General features: G+C 39.1%; 1 protein-coding gene across 6 annotated transcripts in view; it reads right to left on the reverse strand.

The window, feature by feature from the left end:
* Positions 1–2,774: 2,774 nt before the first annotated feature.
* The window catches only part of ADAM23 (ADAM metallopeptidase domain 23), a 185,407-nt gene continuing 174,064 nt past the window's right edge, over positions 2,775–14,117 (reverse strand). For 3 of the 6 annotated variants that reach the window (XM_043910262.1, XM_043910259.1, XM_043910261.1), the window contains 2 exons: positions 6,361–6,454; positions 2,775–5,977 (listed from right to left, as the gene is read on the reverse strand). In XM_043910262.1, the coding sequence (XP_043766197.1) occupies positions 5,962–5,977; positions 6,361–6,454 (110 nt within the window). In that variant the 3' untranslated portion in view covers positions 2,775–5,961. Of the gene's footprint in view, positions 6,455–14,117 lie in introns of all 6 variants that reach the window. The other 3 variants (XM_043910260.1, XM_043910257.1, XM_043910258.1) reach the window with 1 other exon arrangement.

Consider the following 14,117-nt stretch of genomic DNA (forward strand, 5'->3'; position numbering starts at 1 on the left):
TGTCTCTTGCTGCAGGGCAGAGGCCACCCTGATGTCATTTACAAGTTACCACCTTCCTTCTTTCAGTCTGAGACCTGGGTCTGAAGAAGCAGGGAGCTCTGCTGTCAGCTCATTTACCTCCTGAGGCTGGAAGCTATTTAAAGCTCCAAACAGATCTGAAGAACTCTTGATACCTTCCTGATCATTCAGGATGAAGATTTTTCTGTTTTAGCTTGTTTTTGAGGGACCATTCAATGTCCTGGGTCAATGTGGCTTTCAGTGATCATCACAGTCAGATAAATGTTCTCTTGGGTGAACACTATAGGGTCACAAGTGCAGCCTTTCAGCCACACCAGGACAAGGGTGTGTCCTCAGATGATGGACTGGCAAAGGGGACCTTGGAAGATCCCAGCAGGACAACTGTTATCAGGTGATGAGGGATCATGTGTTTCCTTTCTCACCAGAAACCAAATATGTGACCAGTAACTTGTTCTAGTCAAGGAGCCAGAGAATCTAACAGGTTTTTGAAAAGACTGAGGAAGGATAACCTTCTAAGGCATAAAAAAAGAGATAAATAGTAACTTTGGTAGACTGGAAGTGAAGTTACACTTGGAAGATGATTTTGATCCCTCATGAATTGAAAGACTTACTAAATAATGCTATAAAAGCATTTATGGTTCTTATCCATCCCCTCACTCCAGACTGAGGTTAGCTGGGGACTTTTACACTAAGAAAATAGGGTTTACAGCTCAGATCAAGAAGCCCTCATTGTCATTACTGACAGCCCCAAACACTGAAGACTGATCTATGATAAGCTCATTGGTGGAAAAATATCTAAAAATATTAGGTTTTGATGGAGAACTTTATAATAATAATCACCATCACTCTGGCAAAAGAAATCCAGATATCTGGAGCAGAAAACTAAGTCTGAATATTACAGACTATTCTACTCCCAAGGCATTTGTAGACAGACTTCTTTCCGTCAACAAAAGCAAGCCCTGCTTAAACGTGACAACCCCTGATCATGGCTTTAGGTCCATTGGCACAGCCTCTCTGCTCAAGTGCCGCTTCTCTTACCTCTTTGAACTCAAAGGCAGAGATAGTCTCCCTCCTCTCTCCTGAGGCACCGAATTTCTTAAGTCTGTCAGGGCACTTATCACATTGAATTTAAATGTTGCGTCTTGCTAGAAGATTGAGAGCTCAGAGTCATAGTGTCCTTGGGACCTGGCACAGTACTACAGAATTTTTATAGATCAAGTTTGGGAAAGGTAGGAAGGAAAGAAGGAGGTGGCGGAGTGGGAGAGGAGGATGGCAGGCTAGCAGAACGTTAGGAAACACAGGCCAGATGGAAGCAAAGACACACTTAGCGCTACTTACCCAGAGTGTCCGGGCTCCTCTTCTTGGGTCTTGAAGCATACTACTTCCTAAGCCTTGAGTGTTTCCCAGTTTATTAGACCAGTAAACTTGACATCTTTCAAGATAGGTCAACACTCATTTTCAGCAAGCCTTCCTTCATCCCTCTCCTGACACCAGTCCTCTTATGTTCACTTCCTACAAGATTTAGTTAACTTACCACCTTGGGCTCAGAGGGTTTTTTTTGTTTGTTTTTGTTTTTTTGTCTTGTTTTGTTTTGTTTTAGACACCTTGTCTTCCCATGCTAAACTGTGAGCACCTCAGGGCCTAGAATTTTACTCTATTCCTTCAAGTCCCAGGTCGAGTTCCTGGCACAGAAGCTTAATGTCAAATGAATAAACTAATGAGTAGAAATCCCTAACTTTTGTAATTAACCTAAAGGGGGCCTACGTTAAATTTGAAAGGTTACTTAGGAATTCCATTGTGAGTATATGGATTATCCACCTAATTATTTATATCAAAGTTTTAACTCTAGGCCTGCTGTCCTATTTTCTAGAAAGTTTCTGGGTCACCTTTCACAGTCAGTTACCAAGGGAGCATGAGAGAATTCAATTCGGTGTCAACCTCAAAAATGGAATGAGAAAGAAAAACATAAAAATCAGATAATTCCTTTAAAGTCAAATATACTGATAAATTATACTCTAATATTCTTTATTTAAAGTATAATCTTCATGTTACTTTAAGTGTTCCATATTTCTTTTATCATACACAATGACATCAAAACAAATGAACTATGGTGATCAGACATAAAATCTACATCAGACTCTTCAGACTTGGGCAGATAAGGCTCTTGAGGGGAACTCTAAGCAGGGTGATTATGGGAGGATAAGAATTGATGAAGACTAGAAAAATAAATGAGGGTGAGGTCATGAAAGGCAGCTAGCACTTTAAGTCATATTGTTAGGTTTGGGCTTTATCCCATAGTAAATGAAGAACTGCTACAAACTCTATCAGATGAATGACATAGTCAGATTAGGTTCTCTGTGTTACTGCAGTACCTTTATGTGAGATACACGCAGCTGCTGATGCCAAACCAAAGCAGGGCAGTGGGACGAGAGAGGAGACATTGAGAGACATTCATAAAAAAGATGGTTATTTGATGAACAATCCTCTGTAAGGTGTGAGGAAATACCTTCCTTTGAATGTTTTTGGTATTACAATGTAGACAACCAAACACTTCTATTTTCTTTTTAGTTTGATTCTAATGGTACCAGGGTCAGACGTGCTGATGTTATGACTAGCCGTCCCCTATTTAAACTCAGAAGAGAGACACCAAAGAAAGAAATATAGTAATGGCATGACCCTACTGTGTTTTTTCCCCCCAACTTATAAAAAGCAAGGCATTTCCAATAAATCCACTGAAACTGAATCCTAATCAGCAATATATTTACCATCAATCAGGATTTTATTTTGCTCCATTGACCGATTAAGTTTTCAGTGAGCTTTTGATTGAGAGACCGGCGCTAAAAGATATCTGGTGCACAGCCACTGAATCAACAACGCAAGATAGCACAGGAAAAGGGTTTAAGAAAAATGACCAAAGTATAAAACTACAACATTCAATGTTAACAAAAGTTTTAATATACACTTGACTGAAGATGCATACAATGACTACTGAATCTCCATCTATAGACAACCAAGATACGAATGAATTTATTAGCTTCCAGCAAAACTTCAGGCTGTGCACTTAAAGAACTGGAAACCATTTAAAAATGAAAATTAACAGTGGAAGCAACAATGGCTATAAAGGATGGCAGGATGACTTTAAAGAGAGGATTCAAGTACTGTTTGGAAAGTTCTTCAGACACTAGTCTTTGAGAAGTTTGTGCATTTCCCATCTTTGCATAGTAAAAAAAAGAAAGAAAGAAAAACAGAAGCTAAAGTCACACACGTACCACTTGGCAAAACTCCACAGCTCTATGTGACTCATGTTTTAGAACATGCACCTATGTGTACTGCCTGTTTATCTAATAGGAGTAGCTCTAATTCGATGGGTTCATGCAGTATCTCAGGGTGAGCAATGAAGTCAGCGCGCATCTCCTCATCCAGGTGTCACCAATTGATGAAGCAAAAGTTAACGGGTGAAATGGGAACTTGTCATCACTTTACACTAACTCTTGTTGGGTAACATTAAACGGTGAGATGCCTGTGCTTTGAGCTCAAATGAATAAACTGGCATAGTCACACCACAAGAATCAGCAAATGAATGGCATGTGCAAGAGAAAATACAACAGATCTTGAAATTACATAAACTAATACCACCAAACATAACTATAATCCACTGTTCACAACTGGTATGGTTGCATTATCTTTCATAGTCACACACAGATAGCTTAAAGCTCGTGTATTTTACATATACACACAAATAATTTAACATTGGAGCATAGGTTTCATTACCTATGAAATTGCCAGTGTAATAAAAAGTTACACTGACAGTTGGCATATGTACATAATATTTGGGGACCACTGTGGTCTGATTTAAAACGTAACATCGCACATTTACAATGTTGTTTGTGAAATGCTCAAAAGTTAACAACAGGTTTAAACTTGTTTGTAGTACCATGGTTTTGTATCTATTAAGTCAAACATGGTACCTCTGGAACAACAGTGAAATGTGTGTGGTGGACTCAGCAGCAGCTAAGTATCCACTGGTGAACAGGACTCGACAACAGAGAGGCACAAACAACGGAGGGACAGGAAGAGATCCCGAGTAATCTGAGTTTCCTCCAGGCTCCCTCTAAGAGCCAGTGCTGCTTGGTAGAGGGATACCACTCATGTCTTATGACACCAAGGGTAAGGCTGATAAAGCTTGTCAGTAACCCTGTTATTACAACATAAGCATACAGCTAGTGCTAGAGAAAGACTACATACCTGTGTAGCACCTAGGACTCAGAAAGCAATAACAGGATTAAGATGTTAGATTACAGTCTACTGTAGCATTTAGAAATTAAGGTTTCTGCTCTACGACTGCAACACTTCCAAAGCAAAGGATAACTTGGGGAAAACCCCACTGTTTAAACCAGCACATTTTAAGGAAAAAATCCTTTGCAAAGTCCAGGCAAAAGTGGTGAGACTGGTGTCGCGAATCTTGCTGAAAAAGAACTCAAAGCTCACTTGAGCAACTAATTTAGTTGTCAGGAAGAAGTGGATGGGACAATTACAGAAATGTGGGCTCTTTAGGGGCCCTCAGTAAAACAGTAAAACATCACTAGATGCTTACTAAAGGGATCATGTACAAGCTTTTATATTTTAAAAAAAAAAAAGCTGGAACTAAATTTATTACCGTAGATACTCAATACTTGAACGAAAGCTATCTTGACCATCAATGGAAGAAAAAAAATCAGTGACAGTGAATTAAATTCAGAGGGGCTTGGGAACCCAGATTACATCTGCAAATCTGCCTGGAGGGAAAAGAACAATGTGAATTTGTATATAGTAGAATCCCACTGTAATCCATCACAACATTCCACAGATCAGTCATACACTGAGGGCCAGACAAGGTTGGTTGAAAACACAACACACAGAATTAAAGCCTATCTTGACAGTGCTCAGAAAAAGGTAAATGCTGTTTCTGTCCTCATTGCCAGCTTTACAGTGGGGATCCACCATATATATTTTGAGGCAGGAAGTTGAAGGCATGAATGAAATACTGACAATAATAGATATGGAATAAAATGAAAAGTTTAACTTTTTACCCAAGCTTTCAACATTTAAAAATTATTTTTTAATTTAAGGCTTTAAGTTTATCCTCCTTTCACATTAAAGACAGGGAAAGAAAACTGTCAAAATCAAAAACTAACATCATGAGCTTGGCACTTTTGTGATTAATTTGAGAGGGTGTCTACTTTCTTACATTATATACAGATGTTTATAATGACATCAAAAAAATTTAGAGACTGTGAGTACATATATTTGCATTTACATAATTTTTATGCTTTTTCTATGGGTTATTTTGTTCTTTGTGTCCCCCACCCTTTGTTTATTTTTGGTTTCAAGCATTTCATCTCATTCAATCATTTCATTTTTTTTTTTTTAATTGCACCTTTTTTGTGCCCAAACTCCTTGAATCTGTGGCCATATCTGTTTTGTTTTGTTTTTTAAGCAAACTCAAGAATCATTGTACAACATGTTACAAGAGAGGACAGAGACAAGAGAAATAGAGAAAAAGAATAAAAATAATGGAGAACAAACAATAAACTCAAATTTACAGACAACCTTTACAAGAGAAATATTTCAGTACAGACAAGTGAAAATGATGTGTCAAAATCTATTTCCATATTTACATTTATAAAAGAACTATACAATAGCATCATTGTTCAAATTCCAGCTTCCATTTCCAAAGGATGCGAGGTCCAGGAGAAAAGACAACAGGAAGTGAATCAACAAGAGCAGGGGTGTGTGGAGTTCCTCATGGCCTGGTCAAGACTAGGGAGCAGGGGGAGGGGGCAGGCAGCTTCCATGGGTTCATCTGCCACTTTCATCTTAGGAAATCAGTTGCAGGTTTTGCTGTGGATTGGCTTGCTAGCTGTTTGTTGTATATAGGCCATGCAGATTTTACCCTTTCGAAAATTAGATCTTCATGCCGCTGGAGTGTGTCATTGGTAAGAAAAGAAAAAAAAAAAATCATGCTAAATCATTTAGAAGATATTAAGTGGTAGCAGGCTGAGGAAAGAAAAAGATCATTTGCTATTTTTTAATGGTTCTTTTATTGCACTTAATTTTTGTTGTTGTTCCTTCTTCCTTTCATTAGAAAAAAAAAGATTCTGAAATAGTTCTTTGTACAATATTGTCTTTTGCTCCCTTTTATTGATAGGTGGTGGGAGGGGTTCTTTGAAATTATTTCCAAAAAGGACAGTTTTCTTTGACCCCATCCCTGTTACCCCAACGTTAGTTCTCTAGTCATTACCACCCAAGGTTTTTGTTCACAGACTTAATAGTTCTGGCAACGATGCTGCAAGTATGTCATACCCAGAATCCCACAGTGCAAGATGCTGTTCATCCAGGGCTGCTGATTCAAATGGGGCCTTGCTGAGTAGGATCAAACCTCCTCTTCTTGACATTTCTTCCAGAGTGCGTCAAAAAAAGATGCAAGCAGAAGGGGAAAAATCCACAATATTAATCAGATCATGATGAGAGAAGGGTAATGCTAATGACAGCAACGCTAGTTCCAGAGCAAAGTAATCAACTCACCCCGAGGCAGACTGTCCAAAACAACTTGAAACACAGAACAGCTCACACCTTTGGATGTTGTTACAACCTCCCTGCCAGCGTATATCCATTTGTGAAGGCTGAAAGAAGCTTCCAGCTGTTCACTGTAAACCACAGAAAGCCTCAGCAGCCCAATTTGTCTATTTCAGAAGGAAGTGTGAAAGTTGCTCAGTTGTGTCCCACTCTATGCGACCCCATGGACTATACAGTCCACGGAATTCTCCAGGCCAGAATACTGGAGTGGGTAGCTGTTCCCTTCTCCAGGGGATCTTCCCAACCCAGGGATCAAACCCAGTTCTCCCGCATTGCAGGCAGATTCTTTACCAGCTGAGCCACAAGGGAAGCCCAAGAATACTGCAGTGGGTAGCCTGTCCCTTCTCCAGCGGATCTTCCCGACCCAGGAATCGAACCAGGGTCTCCTGCATCGCAGGTGGATTCTTTACCAACTGAGCTACCAGGGAAGCAGATTTCAGAAGGAAATGACATAGCTAACTTTAACTAGGTAAAAATTAATCTAGGAGGCTCTTCCACTTAGGGGGCTATTAGAAAAACTAAGAAGTAATTTTGAAAGTCTTATAACTGCTTCCTTAGGGAACTTAAGAGTTCTGTATCTGTGGACTGGCTTTTGCCAAAGTGACAAAAACAAAAACAAAATAAAAAAACTTTGCTCCACTCAGTTATCTTGCTGCCTTGGGGTGTGAGCTCTTACCTCACTTTGGAACAAGCATTTTTCTTACCTAGAAAGTAGAAAACCAGAGTGCACAGTAAGATGGTACACTCCAAGGAGAATGGACACAGGCTCAGGTTAGTTAAGCAAATGGAGCAGCTTAGCTTAGTTGAAATAAGCAAGTTAAAATGCCTCGTTCACAGTGTCCAGTCTCCTAAAAAGAGGTTCTTGTGTTTAAAAAGAGAAAAGAAGAGAACCAGCAAGACATCACAAGGCAACAACAAAAGTTGGTTGCAACCTCCCCATGGTCTGGCTTCATGTGGGGCATCAAGCAGGGGTTCATGCATTCAGTCTGCACACTGGGCGGGCGCAACGCAGCTGCCACCATGGCGTCATGCAAAACTGGAGACCCTTCATCCCCCTCCCTGCCCGTTCACTCGGGGCCAGCTGATACCCTTACAGCCCTAAGTGCCAAAAGGACTGCAGTATCTTCCTCGTCCCCACAGGTAATTCAAAATAAAGACAATACCAAAGCTCAAAATATGTAGAAAGACATCCTGCAAAGTTTTTTCTCCAAGATGACTGCTTTGATGCTTCTCTTTTTCAATAGCAAATATAAAACTCTTTAAAGAAAATCTCCCTTTTTCCTTTTCAAAGTTTTCATTATGGCATCTTCATTAGTGGCTTACGCATGTGGATCACTGGCTAACACACAGTACAAACACTATTTGTAGCACTGCTACTTTTTTTCACCATTCCCCTTCCTCCCTCTCAACCCTCTTTTGGGTCAGTATCCTTAAAAGCAATCATTGCTGATGCTGCCCAGGAAAGAAAGGTGAGAACAATCAGGAAGTCTCCCATGATGTATGTTACTAAGTCAGTTTCCTTCAGAGCACAGGGCCTGTGTCTCTGCCATGTTCACTGCCCTTGAAGGTAGATATATTAGGAACCACACTTCCTGTGAGTCAGGTGGGGGGAAAACAGCAACTGTTTGACCTTGTGGAATGACCTTGAAGGACTAGGAAAATGAAAGTGAAGTCGCTCAGTGGTGTCCGACTCTGCGACCACATGGACTGTAGCCCACCAGGCTCCTCCATCATGGGATTTTCCAGGCAAGAATACTGGAGTAGATTGCCATTTCCTTCTCCAGGGGATCTTCCCAACCCTGGGATCGAACCTGGGTCTCCCGCATTGCAGGTGGACGCTTTACTGTCTGAACCACCAACTAGGAGCCCCAACCTATTTAGATATGTATTGCCAGAATGCAAGAGAAACATTAAACTTTTGTCTTCTCAATTAAAACTGGGTGTGGAGGAAAAATCAAGTGGGCTCATGCTACACATGTAAATGACTACGTTGAAAGTGAAAGTGAAAATCGCTCAATCATGTCTGATTCTTTGCGACCCCATGGACTATACAGTTCATGGAATTCTCTAGGCCAGAATACTGGATGGAGTGGGTAGCCTTTCCCTTCTCCAGGGGATCTTCCCAACCCAGGGATCGAACCCAGGTGTCCCATATTGCAGGCAGATTCTGTACCAGCTGAGCCACAAGGGAAGCCCAAAATGACTCTATTGCCCTTATCTAAATCCCTTTATTCAAATTCAGAGAATGTCAGATAAATAGCCACGTTTAAGGTCGTAATAACAATCTGGTCCTTTTTTTTTTTTTTTTTTTTGGCCAAGCCACACAGCTTGCAGGATCAGAGTTTCCCAAATAGGGATCAAACCTGGGTCCTCAGGAATGAAAGCCCTGAGTCGTAACCACTGGACTGCCAGTGAATTCCCTGGTTCATTTGGAGATATGAAATTCCATTTCAGCCTGACGTATAGGAAACCTCTGGTGTCTATAAGTTGTCAGTTTTGAAGCTTAGATTGCATTTTTTATAAAAACAATGTCCTACAGTGTGACTGGCCTCCCAGGGCAGATCAGGAGGCCAACCCACCCTCCTGTCTATGGGAAAATGGACTCTAAATCCTAATGGGGTGTTCTAGGACCATGCTTCCACCACTGATGTCACAGCAGAGAGAAGGTGGAGCCCTGTGATGAGGACAGTGAGGGCCATTCCTGCAGCTGGCTGACTGTCAGGGCTCCTCACGGGTCAACTGTCAAACCACTACTGGCTACTATATATTGAGAACTGCCTATCAAGTTATTTTGTTCTATTTTAATGTGAAAGCACATCTCTCATGCATAGATGCTTGCTGCTTTCCTTCCACAAGTGTTTCCTCTGAAATCCTTTGTTCACTGGATTCTGAAGGCCGCTCACTTTTTCATCATAACCTGCAAGGTATTTCTGAATCATTATAGAATATCAGTGCAATCCATAAACCCTGCATTGACTCAGTTTTCCTCCATTTTTACTACCTCTGAAAAACCTGTACTTTTGTCTACTATATATTATACTATATATACATCTACAAAAGATTTTTAAAAGGCTCTTCAGGTAACAATAATGTTCTGGGAATTGTAAAGTCTTAGATGTTCTTTTAAGCGTATGTTTATCCACCACTAAGATCTTTTTCTATGACGAGTCATCACGCGCCCACCAAGAACCCTTTGCCCAACTCTGCCTCCTTGGTCACCTTAGACTGAGCTCACTTCCCCAGGTGGTTGAGTCAGGGAGCTGAACTGGGTCTTTCTGGCTCACCTGACACCACCACCACCTTCTAGGTTTGAGTAAGAAAGTGCCTAACCCAAGTGTCAGAGGGATACTGGGGAAACCAGGTCCCTTATTTTGCACTGGGATATGGTCATGCAATCTAGATAAGGAGCAATCTGGTTATCCTCCTCATAGAATGACTAGCTAAAATTGATTTAATTTCTAAACTCCACAAAAAACAAAAGTAGAAAAAAGACATTTGATTTTTTGAGAAAATGTAACTAGCAATATTAGGTTCATTTCAAATTTCATCCAGTATGCCATTCAAACAATTCAGTTAACTTTTCTTGTGATAATCCAGATATGACCCTTTCAATTTCATTTATTGCAAGTACCTAAACAGTTTTTCTTTAGCACCTCCAATGACAAGGAACACAAGCCAAACAATCTCCTAGCGTACCAGTCAGGTTCAGGAGGGGCTGAATCTGACTTCTCATAGACAGGAAACCACGTATTTAATTACATAGACTTATTAAATTAACACTTTTAATGTCTGCCAGGGGTAGCTCTGCCAGGCCAACATGGCCACTCCTGCTGCTGAATCCCATGGAGAGAGCAGGTGGTGGAATAATGGGACATGGCAATGGTCTTCCATAGCCTGCAATTATAACACGGCTGAAAGAACTCAACATTCGTCCTCAAATCTTGTGATATGAACTGTCAGCAAACTATGGCACTATTAACCTTCAAGTTCTTTTCCTATTAATACCTAGAATCTCTTTTCAGTGTATACCACCATCACCTATGGTGTGGATATACTTTATGTGCATATAGATGACCATATTGCTCACATCAAAACTCCTGTCTTCAGATTTAGAGAATTCAAATAAAAAGCTGCATCCAAGTTAATAACAGCAATTCTGTTCATTGTTAGATGAAGAGATGAAATTATCTTTTTAAATACTTGTCACTCATCCTAAGCTTTAGAGAAAGATGCTAATAAAATGATACTTCAGTCTCGATTTTTTTCAATGTCCAGGAAAGGCAACAGCTCTAATGACCCAGTGGAGCAACATTATTATTCAACGCTGAATGATAGCCATAAGCCTCCTTGGCAACCACGTTTGCAATCTTCTGCACCACAGTTCATAGCTTTATAAGAGCAGAGGGTGAGAGCAAATAAATGCAGATATGGGAGAAAGTTGACCAAATTGGCATGACAAGGGCCTATGTTCAGTTTTCACAAGCTTTCTCAGAGAAAAATCCTAACACCTCAAAGACTGAGAATCCATAGACTAAACTATACCTTAGTATCTTCACACTTCTGGAATACAGAACTAGCTGAAATTACTTAGGTATGCCTACCACATGACCCAATATATCAGAATATTTTAAAAAGATAACCTACCCAATAAAACATTTTTTCCTTTTAAGAGTTTCACCATCTTGCTCAGGGAAGTCTTGCTTGCATTAACCAAAGTTTTCAGACTCTACTATTCTGCTAAAAAGAAGTAATCTAAATTCATACTATTGTTTCGACCACAAATCTCGATAAAGCTTCATATCATTTTACACACACCAATTTGCACACATTCACACATGCATGTACACTCAGATATGCTTATGCTTTAACCAGCCATTTAAGGGTAAATGTGGTTAAAAAAAGAACCACAATGGCACTGTTAGGAGTCACAGCACAGCTGTATCTCTCATTCATACTTGAACAGGTTGTGTTGGGTATGAAACTTCTTCCACAGCTACATTATTCAGCACGTTACACCTAAAGAAATTCAACATTAGGAAAAAGCAATACTTCCCCTGAGCAGTTACTATATTTTCCTTTAATCTAAAAGTATATGTACCTTCAGATTCTTTAGGCTATCTTGCTAATTTCTCATCCAGTAATAAAAACCCAGTTTCAGGAAGGCTTTCCAATAAAGATATTTAGAGCAATTCTTTTTACAAACTATTTTCAACTTTTGATTCTAGAGAAACCTCTTTTGTATCTACATTGAACTGAATGACTTCAAAGTTTCAATTCAAACAGCAAATAATTATACTCCCAAATCATCTCTAGACTAGTCATTTCCAAAACTGTGTGAAGGGTGGGAACATTGAAGCTTCATCATTCAGCATCCAAAGGCTTTTATTGCAAGGTTGAAGTAGTTATTTAAAGCTCCATACAAACCACATAGCTACTATTAAAATCTAAAGATCTAACACCTAAAAATCTAAACTAAAGATTCCCATGGAGCAATAAATAGCACAAACAGCAGTACCTTCTACAAATTTAAACTGCTAAAATGACATGCTGAAGAATTCTGTCTTCATTTTTTCCTTTGTTCCAGGACAGACAAATATTTACTTTATACTACTGTGTGCCTTCTCAATGTTTTCCTGTAAGGGTCACAGGGAAGGAAAGGGGTGTTGACAGAACCCAGCCACACATATCTGCACGATGGCATCCCCCCAAAGGTCATTTCTCACCTCACTAAATGTCCATCTCTTCCCCTTTATTTTCTGTTCTGATAACTAGATATCTTTCGCAGATATAAATACACTGTACAGGCCTAAACTACTTATATACACAGTGATAAATGCTTTTTTGCTTTTCCCCAAAGAAACATGCAATTCAAGCTGTGAGCTAGGCCAGGCCACTGTTTTGAGGTCCTGCTACAGAACAACGCTCTCATCTCCAAATGCTGAAGTGGTACATTTGTCACTGCACGCGGTTAAGATGTCCAGCGAACTCTTTTCCAGGCCTTTGAAACTGAAGTCTCCTAACACCAAGGAGGCATAAGCCTGGCATGAGCCAAGTTGATTTTCCTTGAGGCATACTTCTGAAAAAGTTCAAAGAAGAATTCTAGAGTAACAGATCATGGAACTACTGAAATGTATAATAACTTTTTTTTACAGTAATGAGACACTAAGAAAAGTTTTTGCTAGAATTATTCTGGCCCAAACAAACACATATTTTTTTGTTGTTAGGTACCACGTAAGTGACTTATTAACTGGGCAAAATCTTAATATCATGATGAGAAAGTTAAATGTGTTTGTGTGTCTTTGAAAGCACAGTGATGTCAAAATTACTGTTTCACTAAACAGGTTCAAATTTATAAATATCTCTGAAGAAAAGAGGTACCATTTGATAACACCCTTCCAAGTTGAAGCCACTCAAAAATTTGTAGGCTTATTCATTGAATCTTAATATAATAACAAAATTAACAGAAAATGTTTAATTTGTTTAAATCACCTTTTGGCTTATTTTTCTTTCATAATCAATTTCTAATAATAACATTTTACCTGGTTTAAATATATTGAATTGAGAATTCCAAATACAAAATATAAAAAAGTTCATAATTGAGGTAATTACTCAGATAATTCAGGTCAAAAACTTCCTCTATTAAGTAACCAGATGGAGGCAAAGTCGGTTTTGAATTTGGGTAATATTCTTATTTCCCACTTAAATTTGTTTCCCTAGATCTAACTGAAACTGAATTTATCACAGGGAGTATTTGGCACAGGGAGTATTGGGTCTTATCTACAAATCACAATAAACAAGTCATCACAACACAAAAAGATATAGGAAGCAATTACCCAATGAATTCGAGGTATGGAAACACCAAACTGGATAAAATAGGTTCAAAAATTTGGACCACAATCAAGGTTTGTTTGTGACTATCTGGTGTGTCTATTTAAACAAAGTTACTTCAGTGATCAAGGTACAATCCAAACTGAAAGGTCATATGAAAACACACCTAGTCTACCAGTCATGTCAATATTAACAGTTCATTAAAAAATATTAAGTGACACAAAGCCACAGACTTCAAATTCCAATGAGACATGATTTAGTAGGTTAGGGAATTAATTAAACTGTTTTTTAATGTTTTTATAAAATAATAAAGCTTTTCAAATCACAAAGCTATACATGCGAAAAATAAGGTTGTGAAAATTTCAAAATGTCAATGGCATATAAACCAGTTTTAAACAGATACAAAGAACTTGTATGAGGAGATGCACTTATATCCAACAACAGTTTCCTGGATTATCTGCATATAAATAAATGTTTCTCAGGATGCTTGCTCCTAAAACTACTTTTATCAAAGAACTTCTCCTTTAAGTACTGCATGGAAGCGCTTTCTACATTTTGTTTTCCCATCTGCCTGAAGATGATATTTGAGGTTCCATGTTTCTTCTTTTCTGACCCATTTCTGGACACAAATATCTATTTTTAGTAGTTATACTGTT

This window comes from Cervus elaphus, chromosome 8 (assembly GCF_910594005.1).
Source record: "Cervus elaphus chromosome 8, mCerEla1.1, whole genome shotgun sequence".
In the NCBI taxonomy this organism is placed as follows: Eukaryota; Metazoa; Chordata; class Mammalia; order Artiodactyla; family Cervidae; genus Cervus; species Cervus elaphus.